Source organism: Eptatretus burgeri, chromosome 15, assembly GCF_056783735.1.
Source record: "Eptatretus burgeri isolate ZD-2024b chromosome 15, Ebu_testis_v1, whole genome shotgun sequence".
Taxonomy (NCBI): domain Eukaryota; kingdom Metazoa; phylum Chordata; class Myxini; order Myxiniformes; family Myxinidae; genus Eptatretus; species Eptatretus burgeri.
This window is the reverse complement of record NC_140975.1, coordinates 59926673-59939971: the sequence shown is the minus strand read 5'-3', so window position 1 is coordinate 59939971 and position 13299 is coordinate 59926673. Positions and strand designations below refer to the sequence as shown.

At 44.2% G+C, this 13299-nt stretch overlaps 1 protein-coding gene across 4 annotated transcripts in view; it reads left to right on the top strand.

Annotated features, from left to right (window-relative positions):
• The window catches only part of MAPKBP1 (mitogen-activated protein kinase binding protein 1), a 148466-nt gene extending 140166 nt beyond the window's left edge, over positions 1-8300 (top strand). For all 4 annotated transcript variants that reach the window (XM_085856233.1, XM_085856235.1, XM_085856234.1 and 1 more), the window contains 2 exons: positions 4634-4719; positions 7565-8300. In XM_085856233.1, coding sequence (XP_085712359.1) covers positions 4634-4719; positions 7565-7897 — 419 coding nt within the window. In that variant the 3' untranslated portion in view covers positions 7898-8300. The remainder of the gene's footprint in view (positions 1-4633; positions 4720-7564) is intronic.
• The last annotated feature ends 4999 nt before the right edge of the window (positions 8301-13299 follow it).

Here is a 13299-nt window from a genome sequence, read left to right as displayed (position 1 = left end):
AACTACACTCTGGTACTGAGAGTGCTGTGAGATGTGGTGATACCATCTCTGTCTTATTTCCAGTTATAACTGGAGTTCATCAGGGGTGTGTACTGGATTCTGGGGAGGATGTCGGAGAGATGAAGCTGCGGGGCATCGTTGGTAAATGTCAAGATCTCTGAGCTTGATTTCGCAGATGATGCAGTCATCTTTGTGGAGACTCTGGATATCTTTTTGGGAGCCCTTGAGTTGTTGAACGAGGAGTCGGAGCTGCTGGGATTATGGGTTTCCTGGGTGAAAACTACGATCCAGGCTTTCAATGACATCTTGGATGCTGCTATCCTGTCTGTACCTGTTTGTGGCAAGGATGCTGAGGTCACGGAGAGATTCACCTTGGCAGTGATATTCATGTCTCTGCTGGCTGTGAGCCAGAGGTCAACAGACGTCTGGGTCTGGCCTCAGTCATGGATTCACTGGATCATGGGATGTGGCGCTGATCATGGGATGGGATAACTCGGATGATGATAGTCAGAGTCTTCAGGTCCTTGGTGCTTCCAGTATTGATCTATGGATGTGAGACTTGGACTCTGACCAGGAATCTTAGACAAAGACATAATTCCTTTGGTACCACGTCTCTTTGGAGAATCCTTGGCTATCGCTGGTTGGACTTTGTGTCCAACGAGCAGTTGCTGAGAGAGACTCAAATGAGATTTTTTACCTTCAAAGTCGATGAGGGTCAGCTGCGGCTGTATGGACATGTGGTTCGTTTTCCTGACGCTGATCCTGCTCACCAGATTCTCTCAGCGAGGGAGCTTCGCGGGTGGAGGAGGCCAATGGGCCGACCACGTGCCTCGTGGTTGCAGCAGGTTGATCAGCATCTCAAGGACATGGGGATGGGCCAGGCATCTGCCTGGGGGATGGCCAGACGGCGGCCCGGTGAAAAGTGGACGCAGCGACGCGTTGCTCTGGCGCACACACCTGACCTGACCTGAATCTTTGACACACACCCAACCTGTCCATCAAGTTTCGGCAAAATCCCTCCATAACTTTTTGACATATCATGCTAAATATTGTTTTTGGTGTCCTGCTTACAAGACAAACAAACAGACAAGGGTGAAAACATTACCTCCGTCCACCTTCGACGGTGGAGGTGAAAAAATCCATCTCCAGCATGTGCTCCACCACATGGCCAAAAGTATGTGGACACCGAGCACGTCCAACATCTTATTCCAGAATCATGGACATTATTATGGAGTTGGTCCCCCCCCCCCCCCCTGTGCTGCTATAACAGCCTACATTCTTCTGGGAAGGGTTTCCACTAGATGTTGAAACATTGCTGCGGGGATTTGCTTCCATTCAGCCACAAGAGCATTTGTGAGGTCGGGCACTGATCTTGGGCGATTAGGTCTGGCTCACAGTCGGTGTTCCAATTCATCCCAAAGGTGTTCGATGGGGTTGATTGAGGTCAGGGCTCCTTGCAGGCCAGTCAAGTTCTTCCACACCGATCTCAACAAACCATTTCTGGATGGACCTCACTTTGTGCACGGGGGCATTGACATGCTGAAACAGGAAAGGGTCTTCCCCAAACTGTTGCCACAAAGTTGGAAACACAGAATCGTCTGGAATGTCATTGTTTGCTGTGGCGTTATAATTTCCCTTCACTGGAACTAAGGGGCTTAGCGCAAACCATGAAAAACAGCCCCAGAACATTATTCCTCCTCCACCAAACTTTACAGTTGGCACTATACAATTCGGGCAGGTAATGTTCTCCTGGCATCCGCCAAACCTAGATTAGTCCGTCAGACTGCCAGATGGTGAAGCGTGATTCATCACTCCAGAGAACACGTTTTCACTGCTCCAGAGTCCAATGGCGGTGAGCTTTACACCATTCCTGCCAACGCTTGGCATTGCGCATGGTGATCTTAGGCTTGTGTGTAGCTGCTTGGCCATGGAAACCCATTTCATGAACCTCTCGACGAGCAATGCTTGTGCTGACTTGGCTTCCAGAGGCAGTTTGAAACTCAGTAGCGAGTTGCGACCGACGGCGGACGATTTTTCCATGCTCTGTGCTTCAGCACTCGGCAGTCCCGTTCTGTGAGCTTAGTTGGCCGACCACTTCGCGGCTGAGCTGTTGTTGCTCCAAGATGTTTCCACTTTACAATGACATCACTTACAGTTAACCGGGGCAGCTCAAGCAGGGCAGAAATTTTACAAACTGACTTGTTGGAAAGGTGGCATCCTAAGATGGTGCCACGTTGAAAGTCACTGAGCTCTTTAGTATGGCCCATTCTACTGCCAATGTTTGTCTATGGAGATCGCATGGCTGTGTGCTTGATTTTATACACCTGTCAGCAATGGGTGTGACTGAAATAGCCAAATCCACGAATCAGAAGGGGTGTCCGCATGTCCACTGACTCCTGTGCCATTGTCCATGTGCTGCACAGATGAGCCATGGCCAAAAAGTAAGGAGTAAACTGATACTTGGAGGATCAAGTCAAGTCTGGGGAGCCATCAATGGTTGATGCCTGTTATTGATGGCAACTTATTATTGCACGTGTTACCTCAAAACATACCTCACAGCTATGGTGGCCTGGCTCGATGCATCCTGATCCAGATCACTGCTCTACATCACTGGCGCATTGACATCGCATTTGATACCTATGCAACTCGTCAATCAGGGATGTCGAATGGAAGAAGAGAGGCTCCGACGACATGGTGTACTCCATCACTGGCCCAAAACAAGCTCATTCAAAGCTGAGTGATGCCCCGAAGTCACCCTCTTGTAAGTGTCAACCTCCCAACTTGTTGTCGAGAGATTGGGCAAGAAGTGAATCTGGACCAGTCATCTCAAATCACCAGGTTTTGATCGCCTCTGATGACAAATTAGTTTGATGAACAATCATGTTGTCGCAGAGGAGGCTGAGGCACTGTCATGCAATCATCATGAAGCAGATACACGTTTGTACATCCACCTTGGAGAAATCATGACACCACCGGAGTTCAGTTGCAACATTGTTGTGAGCTCTTCAGATACCAATATTGCTGTCGTAATATCAGGCGGCCACAAATATCGGGCCAGAATTTGGATGGATGTGGGTTCTAGAGCAAAAAGGAGGTACTGAATGTGGATATTTCTTTTATTGTGTTGAAAATAGGACAAAGTACTTATACTGCCCTTTCTGCCTTCACCGGGTGTGACTCCACATCAGCTCCGTGAGGCTGGGGAACATTCCATGAGCAACATGTCTGGAAGTGAGTGAGTGATTCATTGAGTCATTCACTACTTTGGCCTGAAGGAAGTTGATCAAGCTATATTGGCCATTGAAATATTCACATTGTAGCATGTATGGTTTCAGGAATGAGACCTCATTGAATTGTGCTCGGTTTCTTGCCTTTGATAAAGCCTACTGAGCTGTCCAAGAAACCCCCAAATCCACTTGGTAAGTTGAAGGGGATCGCTGCTGGCAGTTTACCACCGTGTAGAGCCAAGTTCCTTCTCCATGTCCCGCGATCAGCAATCGGAGCAAGGATGTGGGAACACGCTGATGATCAACAAATCAATCAATCCCCGGAAGCGGGTTTGGAGCTATCAGTTGGTTTCCACGATATCGTCTGGTTCTAGGGTGAAGCTCTACGCTCCCCTACAGCTCATGCTCTATGACGAACCAGAGAATGACAGTGATTGTGCAGTGATGATAGCCTGTCTCCATCATCAGACAATGAAGATGACTCACCCTTGACGAAATTTCAGATATCGGTCATACATTGCACATCCATTTGCTGTAGTTTCATTGGGATGTTCACGGACATTTTGTCGAACATGTTTACCGCTTAATACATTTCCAATATGGCACTGCCAATGAACTCTAATATATTCTCAAGACCCTTAGTCTGATTTATTTTTGCTCTGAAGTAGCTGATTCTTGTTGCATGTATGGTCAGCTTTCGTTTCTGACGACTTTCGTGTTTGTACTCATGTGTCTAATTGAAGGTATAATTAGTGCTAATTAATGTCATCCTTATGCTCGTTAGTATGATCTCTATTCATTCTTAAATTCTGTTCCATTCCTCGTAGGATGGAACAAATCTGAAAATATGACTTTGGTGCCTGGACTCGAAAATCTAAATAAATGTGTAGGATGGCGTCACTTCAGTTGGGTGCCAGGGGTGCTCGTCTGATCTGGTGGAACTTAAGAATGAGCTTTTAAAGCCTTGAACTGATGGTAAAATGGAACCACACCATCAGGTAAAATGGAACCACACCCAACTGGCTACTTAAACAGGGCCAGGCCGAGCTCCCTGTCTAAAAACGAAAAATCGCCCTAAACGGATGTAAAAATAAAGGTTTGCCAAATTGATTTGGAGTTTGGATTGCCGTGGCAGGTATGTCTTGTCCCGTCCCGTTATTGGTTGTAGACTTATCTGAAGTGATTTCACAACCTTGGTGATTTTTACTCTTTCCCACCTGTTCGGTTACGGCTTCTCGTCTCATTTTGGTGGCTTTGGGTGGTGGGCGTTTACCTGGTGATGGATCGCACGCTTTATTGCACGTCTGACTTCTCCACATCAGACATTTTGGGATCTAAAATGCACCACACATCTTGGAGAATCGACTTTGCACATTTACTCTTTCGTTTTTCTTTTCGTTTTGCAGACATGGTAGTCACAGAGGAGCATTGTCGGGAGACGACGTTGGAACTCCAGCAGGCCTTACAAAAAGCCATTCTGCTCTTCCATAAGGTTTGCAAAACTCTTAAAACAATGGTAAAGTATAGTTGGATCACTATGTCTGTCCGTCAGTCCGTCTGTTTGTTGTGTTATAACTTGAGAATGGATTAACTGATTTGAATGAAACCAATAACGGTGGATTCAGAGACCTTGTAGGAAGGTTTGTGATGCAAAAAAGAAAGGAAGGAAGGTTCGTGTTTGGATGGTTACGTGGGCACATGTGTCAACCGCAAACGCCAACTTGCAACACTGGTTATCCCTGCACGGAAGGCGGGATCTCCCAGGAATCCCTTTTTTGTTCTTGCCCCATAGATTAACCATCACAGCAAAGATTGGTATTCCCGTCAGCAAAGCGACGGGTCTTGTATGCTCGTCTATTGAATTTATGTCTGGTGTTGGCTTAATGGTTATGGTGGTGGGCTTTGGATCCTGGGGTCCTGAGTTCAAACCCTGCTCAGCTGTTGAATTAATACCAGGTGGGGTTAACTCTGCCTGTCATCCTTCTGAGGTCGGCAAAATGAGTGACAGCTTGCTGGTATACTGTGTCGGAATGGCGAACCGTCCAGGATTGTGCCCAATAGCCAAGGAGACTGCTTAGGCAGCACCAACGCTCTGCACAGAATATGGTTCCAATCTCCTCCTCCTCCTCCTCTTGAATTTGACAGTGATTTGCACATGCCCAAGGACCCATTATAGGGTGATTCGTGACGTACGGAGATGATGACGTGGTGGTGAAAGGGGGATGGTTTGGGATGTCGAATGAAAAAGGGGTGGGGGCGAAGGTTTGAGGGAAGGGTCATGCGGAGTTACTATTTCAAAGCTAAAGGGCGAGGGACCGGTGATGGATGGATAGATGGGGGTATGAAAGAGGGGTCGAAAGAATGATTGATGGATGGAGGGATTAAGGTGGGATCGAAAGAAGGATTGTTGGACTAAAAGTTGGAAAGTCGGGGGAAATTACACCGACGATGAAACGTGCTAATTTCACAACCCATTTCCCTCCACAATTCCCCTGGACAAAGGGCAAAGGTATTCCACCTATATAGCGGTATCCTATATAAGGATGCAGTGAGTACCTATAGCAGATGGACTTTTTTTCTTTCACTCTTCTTATGAAACCAGATTACAAACCAAGCATGACTGGAGCTACATCAGTACACACCCCGCCCAGCGAGTCCCACGAAAGTTGATTTTTCCTGGAAGAAGTTTGATATCACTTGAAAAATATCTGTTGCTGTTGTACAACTTTCCATGGGATGGCAGAAGAGCATTTCCTCTTTTACACTATTGCCTGACACGAAACGAGCATACATCAGGAGCTGAGAACACTGAGCAACATCAGTCGTTTCGTCCAACTGGATGGCAAATACAGGAGGAGCTCTTACTTGGTCGAGAACTTGATCTTTGATGTCTTGAGACATTTCATCGATCCTTCCCTGACGTTATCGTTTGATAGAGGGATTTGTGAAAGCTTGTTTGCACTATCCTTCCCCAGAACGAGCTCTGCTGCACGCAGTACACTTGGTTTTCTGAGAGTCTCTCCGATGTTACGGCTCTTTTTGCTCTTTGCAATCAACATGACGATCTCATGGGAAACCTCAACAACTTTTGAAGTCTGTTGCCGAAATGCTCCACTGCTGTCCATCTTAGCTTACTTCAAGGACTGCCTTTTTGTTTCAAAGAATTCCTCGGGTTTGGCATCTAGAGCAGGATGCGTTGGCTTCAAGTGGCCTTTCAAGCATGTGGGCCGCATGCCATCATTGCTCAGAGTCTTGTAGCATACTGTATGACGCACTGGGGTACCTCTGTGTCACCCTTTTGGAGGGACACAAATCCAAATCGAACATGTATTATCTAGATATTTACGCTTTTTTACACTCATTGCGAATGATTTAGTTTGAAATGGGTACTGAAAATCTGTGAAAAAATTTTCTTAATATTAAAATTAAAATAAAAGATACATTTTAATATTAAATTTAAATAAATGTTAAATTTAAAAATTAATTTTAATACAGAAAATGGTAGGCCGAGTCGCGAATCGAAAACAAAAATTATTATAAGGCGATGCTTTTTTTTATGGTCATCAAGATATTATGCAAACACTTATTAAGAGAATTCCATAAATAATTAGAGAAATTCCTACTTTTTTCTCCAGGCTCGCGCCCCCTGTGGAAATTACTTGCGCCCCCCTAGGGGAGCGCGCCCCCCAGGTTAAGAGCCAATGCTCTAGACTATCCTGCCAGCCCACTGTGACATACTGTACCTTTGTTTTCATTTGGTTAAAATTATTTTGATCCTTGTTAAACAAAATAACTTATCATTTAAATATTTTGTTGGTGTAAACAGGAAAGGTTTCCTTTCTGGCAAAAAAACAAAAAACAATCAAACGGACCCAAATGCAACACCCTCTCCGAATCCTTCGGCGAGGGTAATTACCAAATCCGATACAAGTTCAAAAGTGAAAATCCAATCGCTGCCATGAAAATGCCATGAAAGGTGACTGTGTAGTTTCCTTATACCTGTGCACTGCATGCATAATTGATTGATATTGCCTGCTTGGCATCGCACCACACCGCAGCTTGCATTTACCCGAAAGAGGTAAGATTATTCCCAAAAATCAGACACACATTACACTTTCCACTCATGTCGTTGGAATGAAACTTCATGTTATTTTGCAAGTTAGGCATCTGGAATTGGTTGCCGGAAACTGAACCCACGATAACCATTTCCATGTGTTCGAGTTTGGTGCATATTCACGTCTGCATGAATAAAAGGCCAAAAGGAAGATGTCTTAAACTAACTTGTGCCGTCGTTGATGAAATGGATTGTAAGCCCTTTCGACTCGCCGTGAGTGCAGGTAACTTCCAGCGACGAGATGGGAAACGAGGCCGTCATGGGCGACATCTTACGGGAATCCTTGCAAGACGCCATCGAGCAGCTGCACTCTATCGACCTCCCCGCATCCAAGAAACATCCCGCTGCACCACCCCCTACGCCGACGTGCCCACCGAGCATGGAGGGTCCCAGTGAGAAGGCCGTGGAGCTTTCGGGCAACGCTCCTTCGCACGAGGGCGAGGGGCAGTCCAGCGAGCTTGCTTCTCCTAGTGAAGAAAAAACGAACGCCCTTTTGGAACACTATTCGGAAATGCTTATGAAACTGATGGAGAAAAAGATTTTGGAAAACAAGTGACTTTTTGCATGAATTTTCAATCACCAATAACCTGCACCATTTGTGTACTTTTTCGTTTCTCTTTTTTGGCCTAATAAATGCCAGGTGCATTGTTTGGTGCATCCTGTATTTTGAATGGAATATAGTTTTTTTTTTTTTTTTCAAATGAAAGTGCACGCTTAATTTTAATGGCTTGTCTTCTTGCTTGCATGGAAAGAGACTTTTGAGAGCGATAAACCTTGATGTTGCTTTCCCTCTTGTTTTTTACGTACGTGGTCGGATTTCACAAAAAAAGGAACGTCGGAGTCTTACCTTTTTGTTTGTATTTTATTGATGGAAAGCAACAGCCATACTGTTTTGTAAATAATTTAAATGTTTTACTTCCTCCTGTATTATATATTTCAATAAAATATTTGGAACATTGTGATTGCTTGCATTGTATATTAATATAATAATGATAATAATAATAACTAGCAGGGAACCACAGAAATTGCACATAATGTAAAATGTCACTTTCACGTCCTCAACCTTCTCTCGTCCAATGCCAACTCCTCAAGCTCCTACTCCACAATACAAGTCTTCAAACCCCCCTCCCCACCCAAAGTCCTCAACCCACCCCCCCCAACCAAACCCTAAACCCCCCTCTCCAAACTCTCTGCCAAACCCTCAACCCAACTCTGTCCTCCCCTCTCCGTTTCTTCTTCAAGTCCTCAAACAGCCCTCCCCTCCCATCCTCAATCCCCTTCCACCCCCATCTAAAGCCTCAACCCCATCTCCCAACTCTGTTCCCTCTCTGCTCCCCTCCCAACTCTCTGTCCTCCCCTCTCCCTTTCTTCTTCAAGTCCTTAACTCCCCCCTCCCAACCCCAAGTCCACAAATCCCAAGGAACTCCAATCTTGCATTCAAATTGTTTCATCTGTATTGTCCCATTGCTGAATTTATGGAAGATGAAAGTTTTGAAGCGTTTCCAAGTATCTCTGTCTGTTCATTATATCGTGGAGGATGTAAGGTCCATTGAGTTAGGTTGAAGTCATTCCACAACAAACAAGCGGTTTTGGCAGACTTTGACTGTGTTTGACAATCGTTTCTGGATCATTTCCTGACCAGTAATATCAGTTATCCTTGTTTACAAAAAAAAAAAACACCAAAATGGGAAACTGCTTCGTCAGACCAGGTAATGTTATGTCACACACCTGGACAGTCATTAATCCACCGAAGGTAATGTTCACACAACTCTATTCTCTTGTGTCACAGTAATCTGGAAACAAATGCCAAACATAATGAGGTTTGTATGGTTTTCATTCTAAGTCCTCTTTCAAAATTGCTTGAATTGCACAAGAACTTATTCCATTCTCCCTCAACGCTTGTCTGGGAGACTTATTTGGGCTCCTGGTGAGCATATCTCACACCTGGTCAATGTTTTCTGGTGCTATCACTGTGGTCTGTCCTCCTGATCTTCATACGTCCTTCGCTGAACCAGGTATAAGCTTTTTGTGACTGTTGTTATTCGGTTCTGGATCCAAAGTGCCTTGTCTTCCCATTTCTTGCCACCACCATTTTGGAACTGCAATTACAGACTTCTAAACCTCATACCACACAGCAAGTCACACTCTTTGAGTAACAGTTCACCTCTCTGCCATAATGGATCAATTGGAAAGAAAATAAATAAAATCATTGGCAATAAAAAGCTTTCACACCCCCCCAAGAAATGTAATGCTCTACTTTATATGAACAAGAGCATTTCTATATTTAAAATAGGGACTTGATTATGGATCATCCTGCAAACATATTGTCACTTCAGCCTCCATTTTGACAGCTCTGATGAGGTTCTCTCACGGTTCCCAACTCTTGTCACAACCTCATTCCTTCATCTTCCTTTTCTCCATCCAGGCGATGGAAGCTGACGGCGTGCGAGCATTTCGAAGCCATGGCCCGTGCGCGTGTCTCAAGGCGCACATGTTGATTAAGCACACAAACCACCCTTAGTACTCTGTTTCCGTTTTGTTTTCCGTGATCAGCGTGACCACAAGCGTTTTTGGCTACGTCTACAGAGACATTCATACATTTTTTATTTTTACATTTTTTTATTTTCGACATTTTAATCGATAAAGTTGAGAATGTGTCCACAGTGGTTTGTTACTTAATTCAAAACATTAATGATAAAAGCAAATCACTTTATTTAAGTTCCATCATTACTTTTTCCACAGACACTTAATCTCATTTGCAAATGAAAGCAATTGAACACATTTAGAAGAAAAAAAAAATACATCTCTCCGAGCGATGAGTGTGATGAAGTCATTACAGGGATACAGAATGCTGCGTGGCCTTATTGGCGGTACGCTGTACCACCTTTACTTTTTACCTGCGACATGTCACTGGTCTACAAGTAGTTCGGTCAAGAACCTCAATTCCGTGACCATTATCTGGCTAGTAAGGTTTGACGATTGATTTGACTTCTATTGACCTTTTATTAAAAATTTAGCCTCCATATCCCTCCCAAAAATCCCAATATATATAATTGATGATGAATGCAGGACAAGTAAACTCATTACACTTCAAAAGAAGCTCTTTTTAATCGCTGTAACTTGAACAGTTTGCAAATGAAACGACTTAAAACATGTCAATAGAAAATCAGTTTACCCTGAAAATGGCACTTTTTGGCCATTTTCTGAAGACAAATGACACCACAACATAAATGAAACACATTTTCGAGAAAACATTGAAAAAGAAACAGATTTAGAAGTCACCAATTATGCTTTCGTGTCATACTTCACATTGTTATATGACATTGTAACTGATGAATCAATATGACCTTGAGATACATGGGATGAGCATGGGACATGAGCAACGATAAGTGAGTTGAGTGGACAGAGGAGGTGAAATATATATATATATATATATATATATATATATATGTATACATTGTGTCGCAGGTCATTCTTGTGAAACTATAGTTTGTTGGAACCCCCAAAAAACAACAATAGGATAAATAGTATCCTGGGATTAAGATATGAAATAGTGGGAGTGAGAGGTGTCTTCATCGAGCGTTAGGTAATATTTTAGGGGATGTCTGTTGAAACGTTATGTTGTGCTCCAGGGGGGAGGACAGCGTCAGAATTGGGGAAAAAAGTGCGTTATGCAATTTTTGAATGGCCCAATACCAAATTTTGAGTTAAAAAAAAAAAAAAATATATATATATATATATATATATATATATTGACCCCTGTGACTCGAAGCCCCAACCCCCTGGGGCATGAACCGAAGATCAAATTTGATGTCTGATGGAAACAATGAAAACTGGAAGGGTACTTGGTAGAGCACATACCTCCACCACACAATACCTGATAATTCAGGACATATCAGGACATATCAGGCACAATAATTTTTTGAGACATCATGCTGTAAATTGTTTTTGGTCCAATCTCTCAACGGTGAAGAATCAGTTAAAAATCAAATAATTCTAGTATTCGGATGTTCACCAAATTCGAATCAGTTTGTCCTTGTGACACGCCCAACGTGTCCACCTAGTTTCGTCCGACTCCGTGCACAACGTTTTGAGGTATCCTGCACACAAACAACCGGAAAGACAGGGATGAAAATATAACCACAGTCCACCTTCGGTGGTGGAGGTATTGTAATCACACCACCCGACTTGCTCAATTACCAGATTAGGTAAACTTCACGACCAAAATCATCATCTTTACCAGATTTCTTTTTTTCATTTCCAAAATCTTCAATTTACACCAGTTCAGCCAAGAGAAGCATCTCTCATGCGTGTCCGTGTTTTGGGGTATTGCTCAACAAGCCCATCATGAATCAGTTCGCAGCTACTTGTGAGTGTCACCGGCACCATAGTCCAAGAAAATGATGCATATTTTTGTGACTTGTGCACATTTTGGCAACAAGGATGAAATTGGAAGAAAATATAGGTCTTGACCCATTAAAATAAATGTGATATAGGCCCATTTGAACAAAACAAAAAAAATAAATCCAAAATGGCCATCATTTTCAAGATGGCCACCGCACAGTACCGTAGACGCGCCAATCTTGCTTCACAAGCACGTAGGGTGTTTTGTAGTCATAAGAAGTCAGAAAAATGGTACAAAAGACTTTAAAAGGCTTTTTACATGATAATTTTCTTATTTTGAAAATGTAAGATGGCTGTTGGTCTCCAAAACAGTTGCCAGGCATATAAAGTTGAACGAGAAATAGGACTTTTTTTTCATGAAACTTTTAGGTTTGAAGATCATAAACTAATGGTCTCGAAGTACTGAAACATATGTATAGATGATGTACATGTGCACCAAACGAAATGTGTCCCGTCTCCACTGTTTGGTCAACGAATCTGGTTCACAGTCACGAACACAAACTGGTCCAACACGTGGAGCATGTCTTTCAATCCAGACAAATCTCACACTCTCATGATGTCTCTCTGAAAGGACTGGTTAGAACCCCCCCCCCCCCAATCCATCTGCTTTCTCAACAATCCTCTGGAAGAAGTCCTTTCATTAAAGCTTCTGGGTCTCACTATCTGCCATGACCTTTCCTGGGAGAGCCACATTTCAAACCTCGCCTCCAAAGCCAGTCGCTGACTGGGAATCCTCCGTCGTGCAAAGTCCTTCCTCAGCCCTCCTGAGCTCCTGACCACTTACAAAGCTTTCGTCCGCAGCCTGATGGAGTACTGCTCTCCCCTCTGGGCTGGTGCTCCTGCCTCCCACCTTTCTCGTTGGTATCTCCCACGGTGAGGCTGAGTCTTTGGGCCTCTCACTCAACCACCGCAGAGAGGTTGGTGGTCTTTCTGTCTTCTACCGTCTCTTCTCCAGCCTTGCCCCCCCCTTCTGCTCTCTCTGCGATTTGTCCCCACCACATTTCCACAGGGCGCTCAAGGTCCGCCAACAACCCCCTTCTGGTAAAACTTCCAAAATCATGAATCACTGCTCACCTTTACTCTTTCATTCCTCTTTTTCCCCGCCTTTGGAATAAACTCCCACACTGTGTTCAATCCCATTCTTCCCTCCAGGTCTTCAAAACAGCTGTTCACCACCATCTCTTATCATCCCCCATCCAAATCCTCGATCTTTTCTACATCCATTAATCCACCCCAAACCCACCTCCTTCAAATTCCCTGCTTTCCTTCCTGAAAGTCCCTGTAATGTCCATCTTGTGTTCCCTGTGTTCCCTGTCCGATCCCTCTCCCTTCCACAGATCTCCTAATGTCTCTGTTCCCCACTGTTTTGTCCTTTCCTTTCCCTCCCCTCTTGTCTCACGTCCCCCTCCCTGTGCCTTGTGTGTGAGCTCTCGTACAAGCTTCGACAAGGTTTACAAAAACAAACAAAAAACGATTCGTCACTCCTTAGGTGTCATTTCCCTGGTCTCTGTTTATGCTCCGACTGAGGCGAGTGATCTCACCGTGAAGGATGCA